Source organism: Dipodomys spectabilis, unplaced genomic scaffold (assembly GCF_019054845.1).
Source record: "Dipodomys spectabilis isolate Male_0828 unplaced genomic scaffold, ASM1905484v1 ptg000162l, whole genome shotgun sequence".
Classification (NCBI taxonomy): Eukaryota; Metazoa; Chordata; class Mammalia; order Rodentia; family Heteromyidae; genus Dipodomys; species Dipodomys spectabilis.
The window spans coordinates 1,840,001-1,853,238 of record NW_024870839.1 but is presented as its reverse complement, the minus strand read 5'-3'; the positions used below and the strand labels follow the sequence as shown (position 1 = coordinate 1,853,238).

Sequence of the window (13,238 nt, the reverse complement as noted above, 5' to 3'; positions counted from 1 at the left end):
CAAGTATAATCAGTATAATCAGATATAAAAAGAATGATCATGATCTCTAGAAAACTGATGAAATCCTCAAATATTTTTCCAAAAATAGCCTGTCTTCAAAATCATGGTACAGACATCAACTTTCAGTGTCATCAAACTATGCCATCACACAATTTCAGTGGAAAAATTGTTCCCAAAGGAATCAACATAAATTCATTTTTTGTTCTAAGATGTAGTACACATTTATTCAGAACTGAAATTTGGCATATTCTGATCTAAATTTATTTTATTTTATTTTTCTAAACTTATTTTAATATAACTGTTTCTCTAAGATAAAGCTCAAATCAAATCTTGGCTCATTTTCCATCATGAAGTGTTGTCATGTTTCGGTGGACACACATGAAATGAGAATTTTCCTAGTAGTAACTACTGCCAGATAACAAGCAATGCTTTTGTTGCTGCATTATGTGTCAAAATTTGTCCATAAATCAGCCTGTTCCTTTAGCTATTGCTCTAACTTTCTGGAAAACAGACCCTGAATTATCTTTATCTGTAACTAGCACCCTTCCTAGAATGCTAGAAGTTAAAGTTGTTGACTGCATTTTACTAAGTGGTAAGTACTGCTGTAACTGATTCTGGGGTGCACATCCAGTAAGCATCATTTAATGTATCCTCAAAAATTTAAGTTATACAACTGGCAATTTCAAATGTGTCAGCTGCCTCCATGGAAAAATGTATGTTCCTTTAAAAAGCATACCTTTATACAGAGAAATGCATTTAGCAGAGGTCCATAGAGTGTTATCTGAGAATCTGGGGAAAGTTCCATTTCCACATGTAGTTTATCTGGTGGCAGTTCTGAAGGATCCACAGGAGGGCGTGAAGAGGTCAAGGGTGAAGAAACAACTCTGTCTGCTGTTTTCTGTGCTGGCCTTAGGACAGACAGCATAGTTTCTTCCATTTCTGATACTAGAAAAAATTGAAGGGAAAGAAAGATAAATATTTGAGGAAAGGAGGAAATGACATCCTAAAAGTTCTTCAAGGAAATACTAAGAAATTTTACTTTCCAAGTATAAAATCAAATGATCTTGGTATGCCTAGAGTATATAATTTTTAAAAAGATTTGAAAGACCAATAATTAAGAAGGCAAATAAAAAACAACTTCACTGATACATTAAGAGAAACGTATAAATCAGACTTCAAAGAAAAATAAAAAGTTGCTGTTAACATAAATAACAATCTGTGGTACAAATGTGGGCCATAACTGCAGTGTAACATTATTACCCTCTAGACTATATGAACAACTAGGAAAACTATTCTGTGAAACTTTACACACTAGAAAAACACAAAGAAAACAATTATTTGACTTTTTTTGGACACAAGAATAAGGCAAATTATCTTCAGGAAGCTATAAACTATATGACAATAGCCAAAATGCCTTAAAGAAACATTTCCACGAAATCAAGCATTATAAATATACAAATTAACACATACATGGCTTCATATTCTAGTTCTGTTGTTACTAGTTTGGCAGACTTTAAGAAAGTTACTTACTTTTTCTGAGCCTATTTTTCCAACTCCAAAATAAGAATAATTATTTCCTTCACAGAGCTGTTGTAAAGATTCTACAACATTTAATCTATTCAATAAATGTTCAAAAGTTAGCTATAATCAGTCCAAAGTATTTAAAATACGGTAAATTTATATACTTATTTTAGAACAAATACATTTCAATTTTGCATTCTTTGTTTTCTGATGAGTATTAACTGTAACAGCAGCTGTTTCAAAGTATAAATTCTATAAAAACTCTTACATGATTGTTTTAGCTGTTCATCTGCCTTTTGTGGATAAATTGGATGCCATGTATAATCAATTGTAAGCATGACACTTGGGACAGTCCAGCATTCAACCCAACCAGCCCTATGAAGAGTAAAAAACAGTTTCTAGTCAGATACTTTTTCTTGACTAATACTCAAATACTACTTACAGATTAGTAAACATTTTCATTATTTGAAAGAAGAAATTTCTCCACATATAAGCACAAAATGCCTGGTCATAATGCACTCACTTTTCCTGAGTAATGTTGCGCCATTTTGGTTTAGCTGTTTTCTGGCCACTCTGGCACTCACCAGGAATGCCAGCATCATGAATCGTCTTATTTGGGTGGCAGTTCTTTACCAGCATAAACAACGAATATTTACTAGGATGGCAATCTGGCAGAAACAAATGAAGATCAACATCTTCTCCCTAAAAAATAATTTATAATAACCCAAGTAATAAAATCAGGACATCAATATGTTAGACCAACATTTAAAAGCAAATCAATATATAACAATCTTGAAAATGAATTCAACATAAGATACTAAAACTTAAAAACTGTATATTTTTATTGAACGGTCAGGTAAATACCTGGAATAAGCTTTTGTTAGGCTATAATTAAATTCTGACTGGAAATTGTTTAAAAAAAAAACACATATTCCACATGATAGTGTAAAACTGTCTTCTATGGTTTCCTTGGATGGATACTTGATGTAAAACTCAAGAAAAGTAAAAGATTCAGCCTGATGGCACAAGCTTTTAATCCCAGCTACTGGACTGGCCCAGACAAAAGCAACAGCTCAAGTGGTAGAGCACTTGCCTACACAAGAAATCCCCTCATTAAAAAAATAATAATAAAGAAAAACTCTCTATTCTTTGTTCACTTTGATGTCTAGTATATTTTCTTTCTTTTGGGTGTTTCTACTGTTCAAAATGGCAAACCTACTTACCATGAGGTTTCTTTCACTCTATCTCCATATATACATATAACATACTTGACTTTCCCTTCTCTTGTACATCCTTGACCACTACCCTCTTCCCCTCCCCCACTTTGTTTAAACAATTTTATTGGGTTTCACTATGCTATTTCCATATACACATATACACACATACACACATGCATACATACACACACAGCCACACACACACACAACGCACTTCTATTACATTTATCCCTAAAGTACACACAAGAGAGCAGCTACAAAAATGCAGTAACAAGCAGCATAAGCAAGGGCTCAAAATTAACATGGAAACTCATTATCTATGTGAAAACTATAACTTTGTTCCTCTCTCAATGTTTCTCTCCCTTATAGCCTAAGCTAGCTTTGAACTTGTGATCCCCCTGCCTCTGTCTCCTTAGTATTAGGATTGCAGGCATGTGTCACACCACCATACCATGCTTGATATTCCAACATACAGAAAATAGTAGTAACTATTAGAAAACTGTTTTGAGGATTAGATGAATTACTACACATAAAGGATTCAGAACAGTGTCTGCACACAGAAAATGTTTAATAAGTGTCAGCTGTTCCTATTATTATTTTCCTATTTTTACCACTATAACTCACATTATCACTACAATTACTAATAATTATCCAAACCCTACCATTATCCAAACCCATCAAGTTTTAAGCTGGGGAGAAGTATGTAAGAGTTGCTTTTTGAAAAAGGAAGAAAGATACTTTTGGTTATCTCCTGAATTCATTTTTAAATTAAGAATCAAATATACAGGAAGTATAAAATCAGTTCATAAAACATCAGAGCTAGACAGAGTTCTTAAGAGAACATACAAATTAACCACAGAGATCAGAAATGAGGGCTCTAAGAAAATAATCAATTTGGGATTTTTTTTTTGTTGGCCAATTTCTTAGGGGGAACATGTAACAAAAAGGAGCAGGAACTCTGGGACACTAAAGTCAATCAAATTTACTAACAAACCTTCTGAAATAAACAATATATCCATTTATACATACTTTTAAGGAGAATTTAGTGTTACACGTAGCTGGAACAAAATCCGTAAATGGCAAAGAAAAATCAATGTTTAATCTTTCTCCACAGGCTGCCAGGTACACTATAATAAAAAGAGGAAATATATTTAACTTTTTTTTTTTGCTGACCATGGGTCTTGAACTCAGGGCCTGGGTTGGTGTCCCTGAGCTCTTCAGCTCCAGGCTAGCCCTCTACCATTGAGCCATAGCGCCACTTCCAGCTTTTTCTGTTTATGTAGTATTGAGGAATTAAACCCAGAGCTTCATGCATGCTAAGCAAGCACTCTACGACTGAGCCACATTCCAAGCCCTATATTTATTTATAATGCCAATAAAATTTAAATGTAAAAACTGCCTTAACTGCACAACTAAATGAAATTAAATGTAAAATGATAGGTAAAATCCAACACAAATTCAGAAATACTCCTCAAAGAGTTTCACATGATAATGAGGGAAAAGCAATTCTAGTATCTACAAAAATACTGAAGTCAGTACTAATTTTCTTTACTGATATATGTCTTAATGAGTAGAATGATAAACCTAATTTTAAAAAATTGCTTACCATTTTCCTGTTGTTTGGTAGAACAGTCAATCCAGTTGTGCTGATTAGCAGCCCAAATCATTTCAAATTGATGAAACATGATCTTAAAATTCCACGTGTATGGAACAAATGAAAAAATATCTGGAGCACTATCACTAGACCAGTCTTGAATTAAATCTAAAATTATTGGGGTACAGAACATAAAGTTAACTGAAATTTAGAAAATAAAAGTTTCTAACTAGAAAAAAATGAATTTTTGTAACTGAAAAGATCTTTTACATTGAAATGTTTTTTATAAAGTGTCAGATATTAAAGGCTTGACAGTAAAGTGATATCTCTTTACTAGTCATAGTTCCAAATATAAAATTTCATATATTTAATATATTATTTTTCAAGAAATTCTAGCAAACAGAAATCATGTCATATCCTACTTCCCAAATAATCCAACACTGTGAATAGATTGCCTCTCATATTTTTCTATGTAGATTTTTATAGTTCTATATTCATGTGTTATGCACTGCTTTTTGATTGAAAAATACTTTTCCTAGTATACCCACATTCATTAATTAAAAATTTTGCACTAATAGTTAAAAGGCCAAACTCTTGGCAGCAAAACTAGGGTGAAAATTTTCATTCTTATATACAAATAAGAAAACTGAAATTTAAACAATGAAGTAACTTAACATCACAGTGACAGTAAATAATGTTATATAAAATTGTCTATCATTATTGTTCTATTATCTATTATCTATAATTGTGTTTAAATCACCACTATTCCTCCAAATACCTAGTAGCACTCAGAACAGATTGGATGTTTGTAAATGAGGGATGGAGGAAGGGTTAGGTGAGTGGATGGGCAGAGAAAGCAAGCAAGCAGTCAAGCAAACATTAGGTTGTGGTTAGTCTTTGACCCTAATACATTATAGCAACTCTCTGGGACTAAATTTTAGAACACGATTCCATAAATGTGTTAATTTGCATGTAGCTACCTTTCTACTATTCATAACTAAGAATACATATTTTTCATAGTCATGAAAGATGAATAGCTACCAAAACTTGCTCCAAGAAATAAGGGCTTTTTTTAAATACTAATAACATCAACTATACAAATGGACACGAGTAAACAGGGACTCTGAATATAAAGTCAATGCTTTTGGCTTTTGATTACAATAATTATTGATTATAATAATTCAAACAAATTATGAAGTTAAGCTGATGCTTAAGAAGAGAAAGAAATTGATGCATCAAGACAATCTTACCATCCCTACACTGATACAAAACATTGGCCTAAGTTGTCTGGTTTAGAAGAGAACACAAAACATCTGGATAAAAATTTCCTCTTTGATATTCTCAGCCTAAAAGAAAATTGCAAAAGTAACAAAACAAGAATGATGTTTTCAGCTGATTCAAAACTTTGGCAAAGTAGCAGGTTATAAAATTAACCCCCAAAAATCAATGGCTTTTCTGTATGCCAACAATGAGAAAAGTGTGGCTGAAATTAGGAAAGCAACTCCATTTGTAATAGCCCCACAAAAAATAAAATACCTAGGAATTAACTTAACTAAAGAAGTGAAGGACCTCTATGATGAAAACTTTAAAATCTTGAAAAAGGAAATCAACACAGAACTTAAAAAATGGCAAAACCTCCCATGCTCCTGGATTGGAAAGATTAACATCGTGAAAATGGCAATACTTCCCAAGGCTATCTACAAATTCAACGCAATACCTATCAAAATTCCACCCTCATTCTTCAAGGAAATAGAAGAGGCAATCCAAAAATTCATATGGAACAATAAAAGACCCCGAATAGCAAAAACGCTCCTTAACGGAAAGAACACTGCTGGAGGAATATCAATACCAAATTTCAAACTCTACTATAAAGCCATAGTAATCAAAACAGCTTGGTATTGGCATAAGAACAGACCTCAGGACCAATGGAATAGAATTGAAAACCCAGAAATGAACCTACAGACCTATAGCCATCTAATCTTCGATAAGGGAGCTAAAACAATACAATGGAAGAAAGACAGCCTCTTCAGTAAATGGTGCTGGCAAAATTGGTTAACTACATGTAGAAAACTAAAGCTTGATCCTTATATATCACCCTGCACCAGAATCAACTCCAAATGGATCAAAGGCCTTGAAGTCAAAGCAGACACTCTGAAAACATTACAGGATGGAATAGGAGAAACCCTAGGTCTCCTTGGCTCAGGCCGAAATTTTCTGAATAGAGACCCGGAAACACAACAAATCAAAGAAAGGTTGGACAAATGGGATTGCATAAGGTTGCAGAGCTTCTGCAGGGCAAATGACATAGCTAGCAAGATCAATAGAAAGCCCACGGATTGGGAGAAGATCGTCACTAGCCATACAACGGACAAGGGTCTCATATCTAAAATATACTTGGAACTCAAAAAATTAAACCACCCAACAACAAATCCTCAAAGAAACAACTGCCCAATAAATAAGTGGGCGAAAGACCTAAAGAGAAGCTTCTCTGAAGAAGAAAGAAGGATGGCCAATAGACACATGAAGAAATACTCAACATCCCTAGCCATAAAAGAAATGCAAATCAAAACAACATTGAGATATCACCTCACTCCAGTTAGAACAGCAAAAATCAAGAACTCTAACAACAACAGATGCTGGAGGGGATGTGGACAGAAAGGAACCTTACTTCATTGTTGGTGGGAATGTAAACTTGTTCAACCACTTTGGAAAGCAGTATGGAGGTTCCTCAAAAGACTTCACATAGAACTCCCCTATGACCCAGCAATCCCACTTTTGGGCATTTACCCTAATGTTTACAAAAAAGACCACACTAAAGCTACCAGCACAACTATGTTTATTGCAGCATTATTTACCATAGCTAAGATATTGAACCAACCCAGATGCCCCTCAGTAGATGAATGGATCAAGAAAATGTGGTATATATACACAATGGAATTCTACGCCTCCATCAGAAAGAATGACATTTCCCCATTTGTTAGGAAATGGAAAGGCTTGGAAAAAATTATATTAAGTGAAGTAAGCCAGGCCCAAAGAAGCATAGGTCCCATGGTTTCCCTTATTTGCCATATCTAGTATATGTATGAGTTTAGCGGAAAAGGTCAGATAATGTGATGTTAGGAAAACGAACCCTTAAATATATATTTTAATGTTTTTGTTTCTTCCATGCATGTGTTTCTAACGCATTTATAAGATTATTTCTTTGTTGCTTTGTATGTCCCTCCCCCACAGTGTAACCCCTGCTTTCACTATATTTGATGTCAGTATAACATGTGGAGGAGATGGGGACAAACAAGTCGTTTAAGGATTCAGGTGGACCTGTTGCAACAATGAGAAGTACAAAATGTCATGTCAAAACCAGCTTTACAATGTCTGTGTGGGGGGGGGGGGGTATGATTGGGTGGGGGGGGAGGGGGGAGGCTGGGAAGGGAGGTGAAGGGTAAACAAAGGAGGAGGCTGCAATGCTTGGTAAGAAATGTATGCATTATCCTGCCCATGTAATTGTAACCCCTCTGTACAGTATGTTCTCAAATAAAATAAAATAAAATTTAAAAAAAAAAAAGAATTATGTTTTCAAATCTCTATAGTTAATTTAGAAGTAACAAATTCACCATGAAAAACCTATTATTTGTATTTTCAAAAAATACCTGTAAAGAAGTTCTTCTGTGCAAAAATGAAGTGGTAAGTGGCTTTGTAAACCTCTAGCTCACACCGCCATGTCTGGGGCATGTTCCAAAGTCGGGGGTAGCTGGCATTGATGTGGAACTGCAAAATAAACATTAGTCCTTAAAATGAGACACTGTGTAAACGGCATTGGATGAAGTCACATGTTTTGTGGAGGAATTAAAACTTCTATTCCTACTGAGCTGAACAGGAAGTACCTTTGAGATTTTAATGTAATTGTGGTGAAAGTTGAGTATCTCAGTAATATACAGCTCCCTGAAATATTAAGCCATGATGTGGTCAAAATCTTTGAAAATCAGTCTGTAGTTTTGAAACTATACTCCAGCTAACCCAGTAATCCTTATTTCACCTCAGCCTCATAAGAGGCACAGGAGTGCAGTGTGCATAATTTACTATCACACAGTGACACTGTTATGGCTAAAAAGCTTTAAGTTTCTGCCAAGGAAAAGGCTGCCTGACAAGGAACAGCATCGCCCGCCACACAGCCCCATGTATTAATAATGGATCAAGAATTCTAATGAATGACGACACTTAATAAGCACTAAATTTGCCAATTCAAAATGTATCTATGGTGTTTGATAAATTCTTGATAGTTGAGAAATTTCCTAATTTGCATTTATGTTGTATGTAAGATGCTGGCTTAAGAAATTAAGCCCCTATGACATCATGTTAAAGTATTTTTGTGAGTATTAAACATTGTACATAGTGGCTTTGTAGTTATTATCTTCATTTTTAAAAACAGAAAGAAAAAATATGTCCAATCAATACATTTCCAAGCTGCAATTTGAATCATGGCATTTTCACACTGCTTCTGTTTCTAATGGGAGGAACTCAAGACACCAACAGAACTTTCTTCCTCTCAACTTATTTTTTTCACTCAGTTAAAAGCAAAATGACTAATGCTATGTAAGCTCTAAGAAAGAACCCAATAGGGCCAAGAAATCACATCACAAAAATTACTTTATTTGGAATTTAGGAGAAATTTAGTACAGAAATATGATGTCTACAAACAATATTCTAACAAACTTCACACTTTTCATTGCCTTCTATTCACATGTCTACACACAGCAAGAGACACCAGGCAGTCTATACCACTGGGAAGAGATGAGAGTGCACTTTTCTTCCCACAGATGGGGTCAAGAACCCTGGTAGTTTGTGAATAAATCTGACATTTTATTTAAATTTTAGAGCAGAAAATTCAAACCAAATTTGTACTGCATCCAAGTATATGTATCGTCACATATGCCAGACTTACTGCTACCATTTCTGCTTCTAGAAGGGTCCGGTATTGCATACTAGTAGTGGCATCAACATGTAAGAGCTGTCCTTTAATTGCAGGGGTGTAACCTAATAAATAAAAACACAGAAATTAAGGGCCAGGAAATCGCACACAATTAGTAATCTTGGACTAGAACTTCTACCACCTCTAAAAAGTGAAATTGCTAAAAAATGGTGGTTAGTCACTGTCCAAACACAACACCTCAATCTTGTTAATACGGATGCTTCTTATTTTGAACAGGTCTCAGGAAAGATCTTCACCATGTGATATCTATGCTGATTTTGCTTTTGAGTCCAAAACTACAGCAGTCTCTCAGCATTTATGGGAGATTGTTTCCAGGAACCTCTTTGAATTCCAAAATCTGTACATGCTCAAATCCTTTATACCTCTATATAAGCTACAGGATTTTCCTATTACCTACAGACATGGTCCACATGTTTCAAATTATCTCTAGGACAGTTACAACACCTAAGGCAATGTAAATTCCATGTAAATAGTTGTTATACTATGCTGTTTTAAGTATAAGAAAACCTGACCATGTTCAGTACAGACAGGATTTTTTAAATATTTTCAACTCACAGTTGGTTGAATCCATGAATAAGATAATTGTCTGTGCCTATCTCTACATAACAGTTTTCTACACTTTAATACAACTTACATTTTTTTCTTTATCGCAGACTCAAGAGTACATATTTGCTTCATTTCAACCATGTCTATAAAATGAGTTTGAAACAACCTCTATTCCTCGTGAAATGACTATTTTCTAACAATGCAGCCCATTCTCCACAAAGGCAGGAAAGCATAGCATCACAGTTCCTTTCTGGATGGGTTTCCTCTCTATGAACACTGACTAGTCACATGCTAGTTACATGTATCTTGCTTAATTAAGGGATTTTTTTTTTTCCTTTCCAAATACCTGAATCTGGCTTATGATTACATTACTCTCCTGATTACATTGTTCTTCCTAAGACCTAAGTCTATTTTATGCTTTATTAATGTTTATTTAAAAGAACTATATCATTTTATAGTAATCTTTTCACTAATCATTTCAGATTTGAAAAAAACAAAACGATTACCACTTACCATTTTCTTCAACTGTCATCGGAATATTAATTTCTAAATATGAGCCAGCTCCTACATTCACATGTACAGCATTTGTTTCCTACCAAAAGAATACATAAAAGATTTAGTTCCATCATGTTTTTCTTCTCAAAGAAACTACGAATGTTGTGAAACAAGCATTAAAAATCTGTAAGAACAATAATTCCAATTTATACCTAAACTAGAACAACTTTTAACAAAACACCAAAGAGAAACTGAACCATAATATAACATGAAGGGCCATTATTATTCATCATTAGTTTCTCTTCCTGAATTATAGTTAATAAAAATATAAAAGTAAGTTACATACATACATTTATGGGGAGTGGAATAAAGATCACAGAAATGAATTTAGGTACAGGAATGGGTACCAGAAATATTGTCTAAAAATTTTTATTCAAATTTTAAACATAATTGCTACTACACTATTACAATAATTACCCTGTTTTTGGTAAACAGCAAGTCAATGGTGGCATCTGCTATAATATTCATTCGTAGTTCAAAAGCAAGGATCTGTCTTGGTCTTCCAGGCTGTGCAATTTCAGAAACTTTCAGAACTTGATAATCAGGTGGAAAGAAAAACTTCCATAAACAATCTCTATATAAGAAGATAGATAGAAAAAAAAAGATATGTAATGCAAACCAAGATTACCTCTGATAAGGGCTCAGAGTAGTTTGTTTTTTTGGGGTTTTTTTTGGTTTTTTTTTTGGGTCCAGTCGTGGGGCCTGAATTCTGGGCCTGGGCGCTGCCCCTCAGCTCTTCAGTTCAAGGCTAGCACGCTACCACTTGAGCCATAGTACCACTTCCGGCTTTTTTTTTCTGCTTATGTGGTGCTGAGAAATCGAACCCAGGGCCTCATGCATGCAAGGCAAGCGCTCTACCACTGAGCCACCTTCCCAACCCCTCAGAGTAGTTTTATAAGAGTACATGACAATTGTTCTCATTTGACAATTACTGTTTTCTCCAATGTCTTGACCACTTCCTATACTATTACAAAATGAGACATAGGTAAGACCAAATTTGATTATACAAATGTACTGAGGAATCAAAAACATTTTACATTTTGTGTCAATTGCTCAAATAGTAAATAATGACAGAGGAGAGCTTAATTAGAACTGCACTCCCACACTAAACAAAGATTTAAGCTTTCTGAGAAAACTTGACTTCCTTCCTTGTCTAAGACACAGGCATGCCTTAACTTGTCTCTAAGCATGCTTCTAAGGATTAAATACAACGTATCTGAAAAACTGAGCAGGTAACTGGAGCATGGAACAATTTATTTTATTTTATTATTATTATTATTTTTGTTGGTTGTGGAGCTTGAACTCTGGGCCTGGGCGCTGTCCCTGCGCTCTTCAGCTCATGGCGAGCACTCTATCGCTTGATCCACAATGCCACTTCCAGTTTTTCTAGTGGTTTACTGAAGATCAGAGTCTCACAGACTTTTCTGCCTGGGCTGGCTTTGAACCTAATCCTCAGATCTCAGCCTCCTGAGTGGCTAGGATTAGAGGCGAGAGCCACCAGCACCCAGCTGAACAAATTTTTTATTCCTTTCATAATCATTTTTAATATGGTATCAATAAAAGGCTAAAGATCAACTTATCTCTAAAAAGTACATAGGTGTTTATATGCTAAGACTTCAATTAGTGTCTATCAAATAATGAAGATAAACAATAATTTCCAATTCAGTGTAAGCCAAACTTAATACAATGTTGCTCATATTTTCAGAAGGGCAAGTTGGTGGTTTTTAAAGAAAGGTTAAAGAAGCAGTCAGCAGTGACAAGAAATACTACTTGGAATACTATCTATCTATCTATCTATCTACCTACCTACCTATCTATACACTATATACTACAAATTGTAAAAGAACAGACAGCTTGCTAGGCAAGAGAGGGGAGAAAGGAAAAAAAGAGGTGAGAGAGAGAGACAGACAGGCAGACAGACAGAGACAGAAACAGAAACCAAGAGAAAGAAGGGGGGAGATAAGGAGAAGGGAGAGTTTGACAGAGAGAGAGAGACAGAGAAATCATATTATTTTTATTGTTACTATAAACGTGATGTCAGAAGAGTTATAGTTGAGATCATAATATTTAATAAAGAGTATTTGTAATAATAGGTAGTACTTTCAAAACTAAAAAGTTATCAAAACCCCAGAACATCAAGAGTTGGTGACATCCCAGTGACAGCTGACTCAGAGAATGACTTGACTTAAAGTGATTCAAGAACTAATTTTTCAGACAGTGTCTCATACCTATAATCTCAGCTATGTGGGATACAGAGACAGGAGGATTGTGGTTCAAGGTCAACCCAAACACCAAACACCAAAAAAAAAAAAAAAAAAAAAGAGGAGACCCATCTTCCGAGAACAAACGAAGTGTGATGATGTATGCCTGTAAACCTAGCAGGAGACCTAAGGAAAGGCTGAGGACAGAGGACTGAGGCAAGCCAAAAAAAGCATGAGATCCTAACTAAAAAGAAAAAAACTAAAGTGAAAAGGGCTATAAATATGGCTGAAATGGTAGAGTACTCGCCTCATAAGTATGAAGCCCTTAGTTCAAACCCTCATGTTACCAAAAACAGAGGGAGTTTAGATGTTTTTTCCTTCACAATTAATAACAAATATTCTCTCCTTTCATATTATACAGTAAGTAGAATTTTATATTCTACAGTAAATAGAAAAATGTTCATAGTATAGTAAAAATAAAACTAATACAATGACTAATAAGAAATCAGACAGGTACAGTGATTCAATGTAGTTTCAGCTATTGAAAGACTGAGAGTACAGGATCACTTGAGCTCAAGACAGCCTGAGCATCATTAGGGAGACATACAGACACAAAC

At 34.8% G+C, this 13,238-nt stretch overlaps 1 protein-coding gene across 7 annotated transcripts in view; it reads right to left on the bottom strand.

The window, feature by feature from the left end:
* The window catches only part of Kiaa1109 (KIAA1109 ortholog), a 175,251-nt gene that overhangs the window by 122,490 nt on the left and 39,523 nt on the right, over window positions 1-13,238 (bottom strand). For all 7 annotated transcript variants that reach the window (XM_042692995.1, XM_042692996.1, XM_042692998.1 and 4 more), the window contains exons 12-20: window positions 10,838-10,994; window positions 10,379-10,457; window positions 9,272-9,363; window positions 7,980-8,097; window positions 4,345-4,500; window positions 3,768-3,865; window positions 2,045-2,223; window positions 1,790-1,896; window positions 737-945 (exon numbers count right to left, since the gene is read on the bottom strand). In XM_042692995.1, the coding sequence (XP_042548929.1) occupies window positions 737-945; window positions 1,790-1,896; window positions 2,045-2,223; window positions 3,768-3,865; window positions 4,345-4,500; window positions 7,980-8,097; window positions 9,272-9,363; window positions 10,379-10,457; window positions 10,838-10,994 (1,195 nt within the window). The remainder of the gene's footprint in view (window positions 1-736; window positions 946-1,789; window positions 1,897-2,044; window positions 2,224-3,767; window positions 3,866-4,344; window positions 4,501-7,979; window positions 8,098-9,271; window positions 9,364-10,378; window positions 10,458-10,837; window positions 10,995-13,238) is intronic.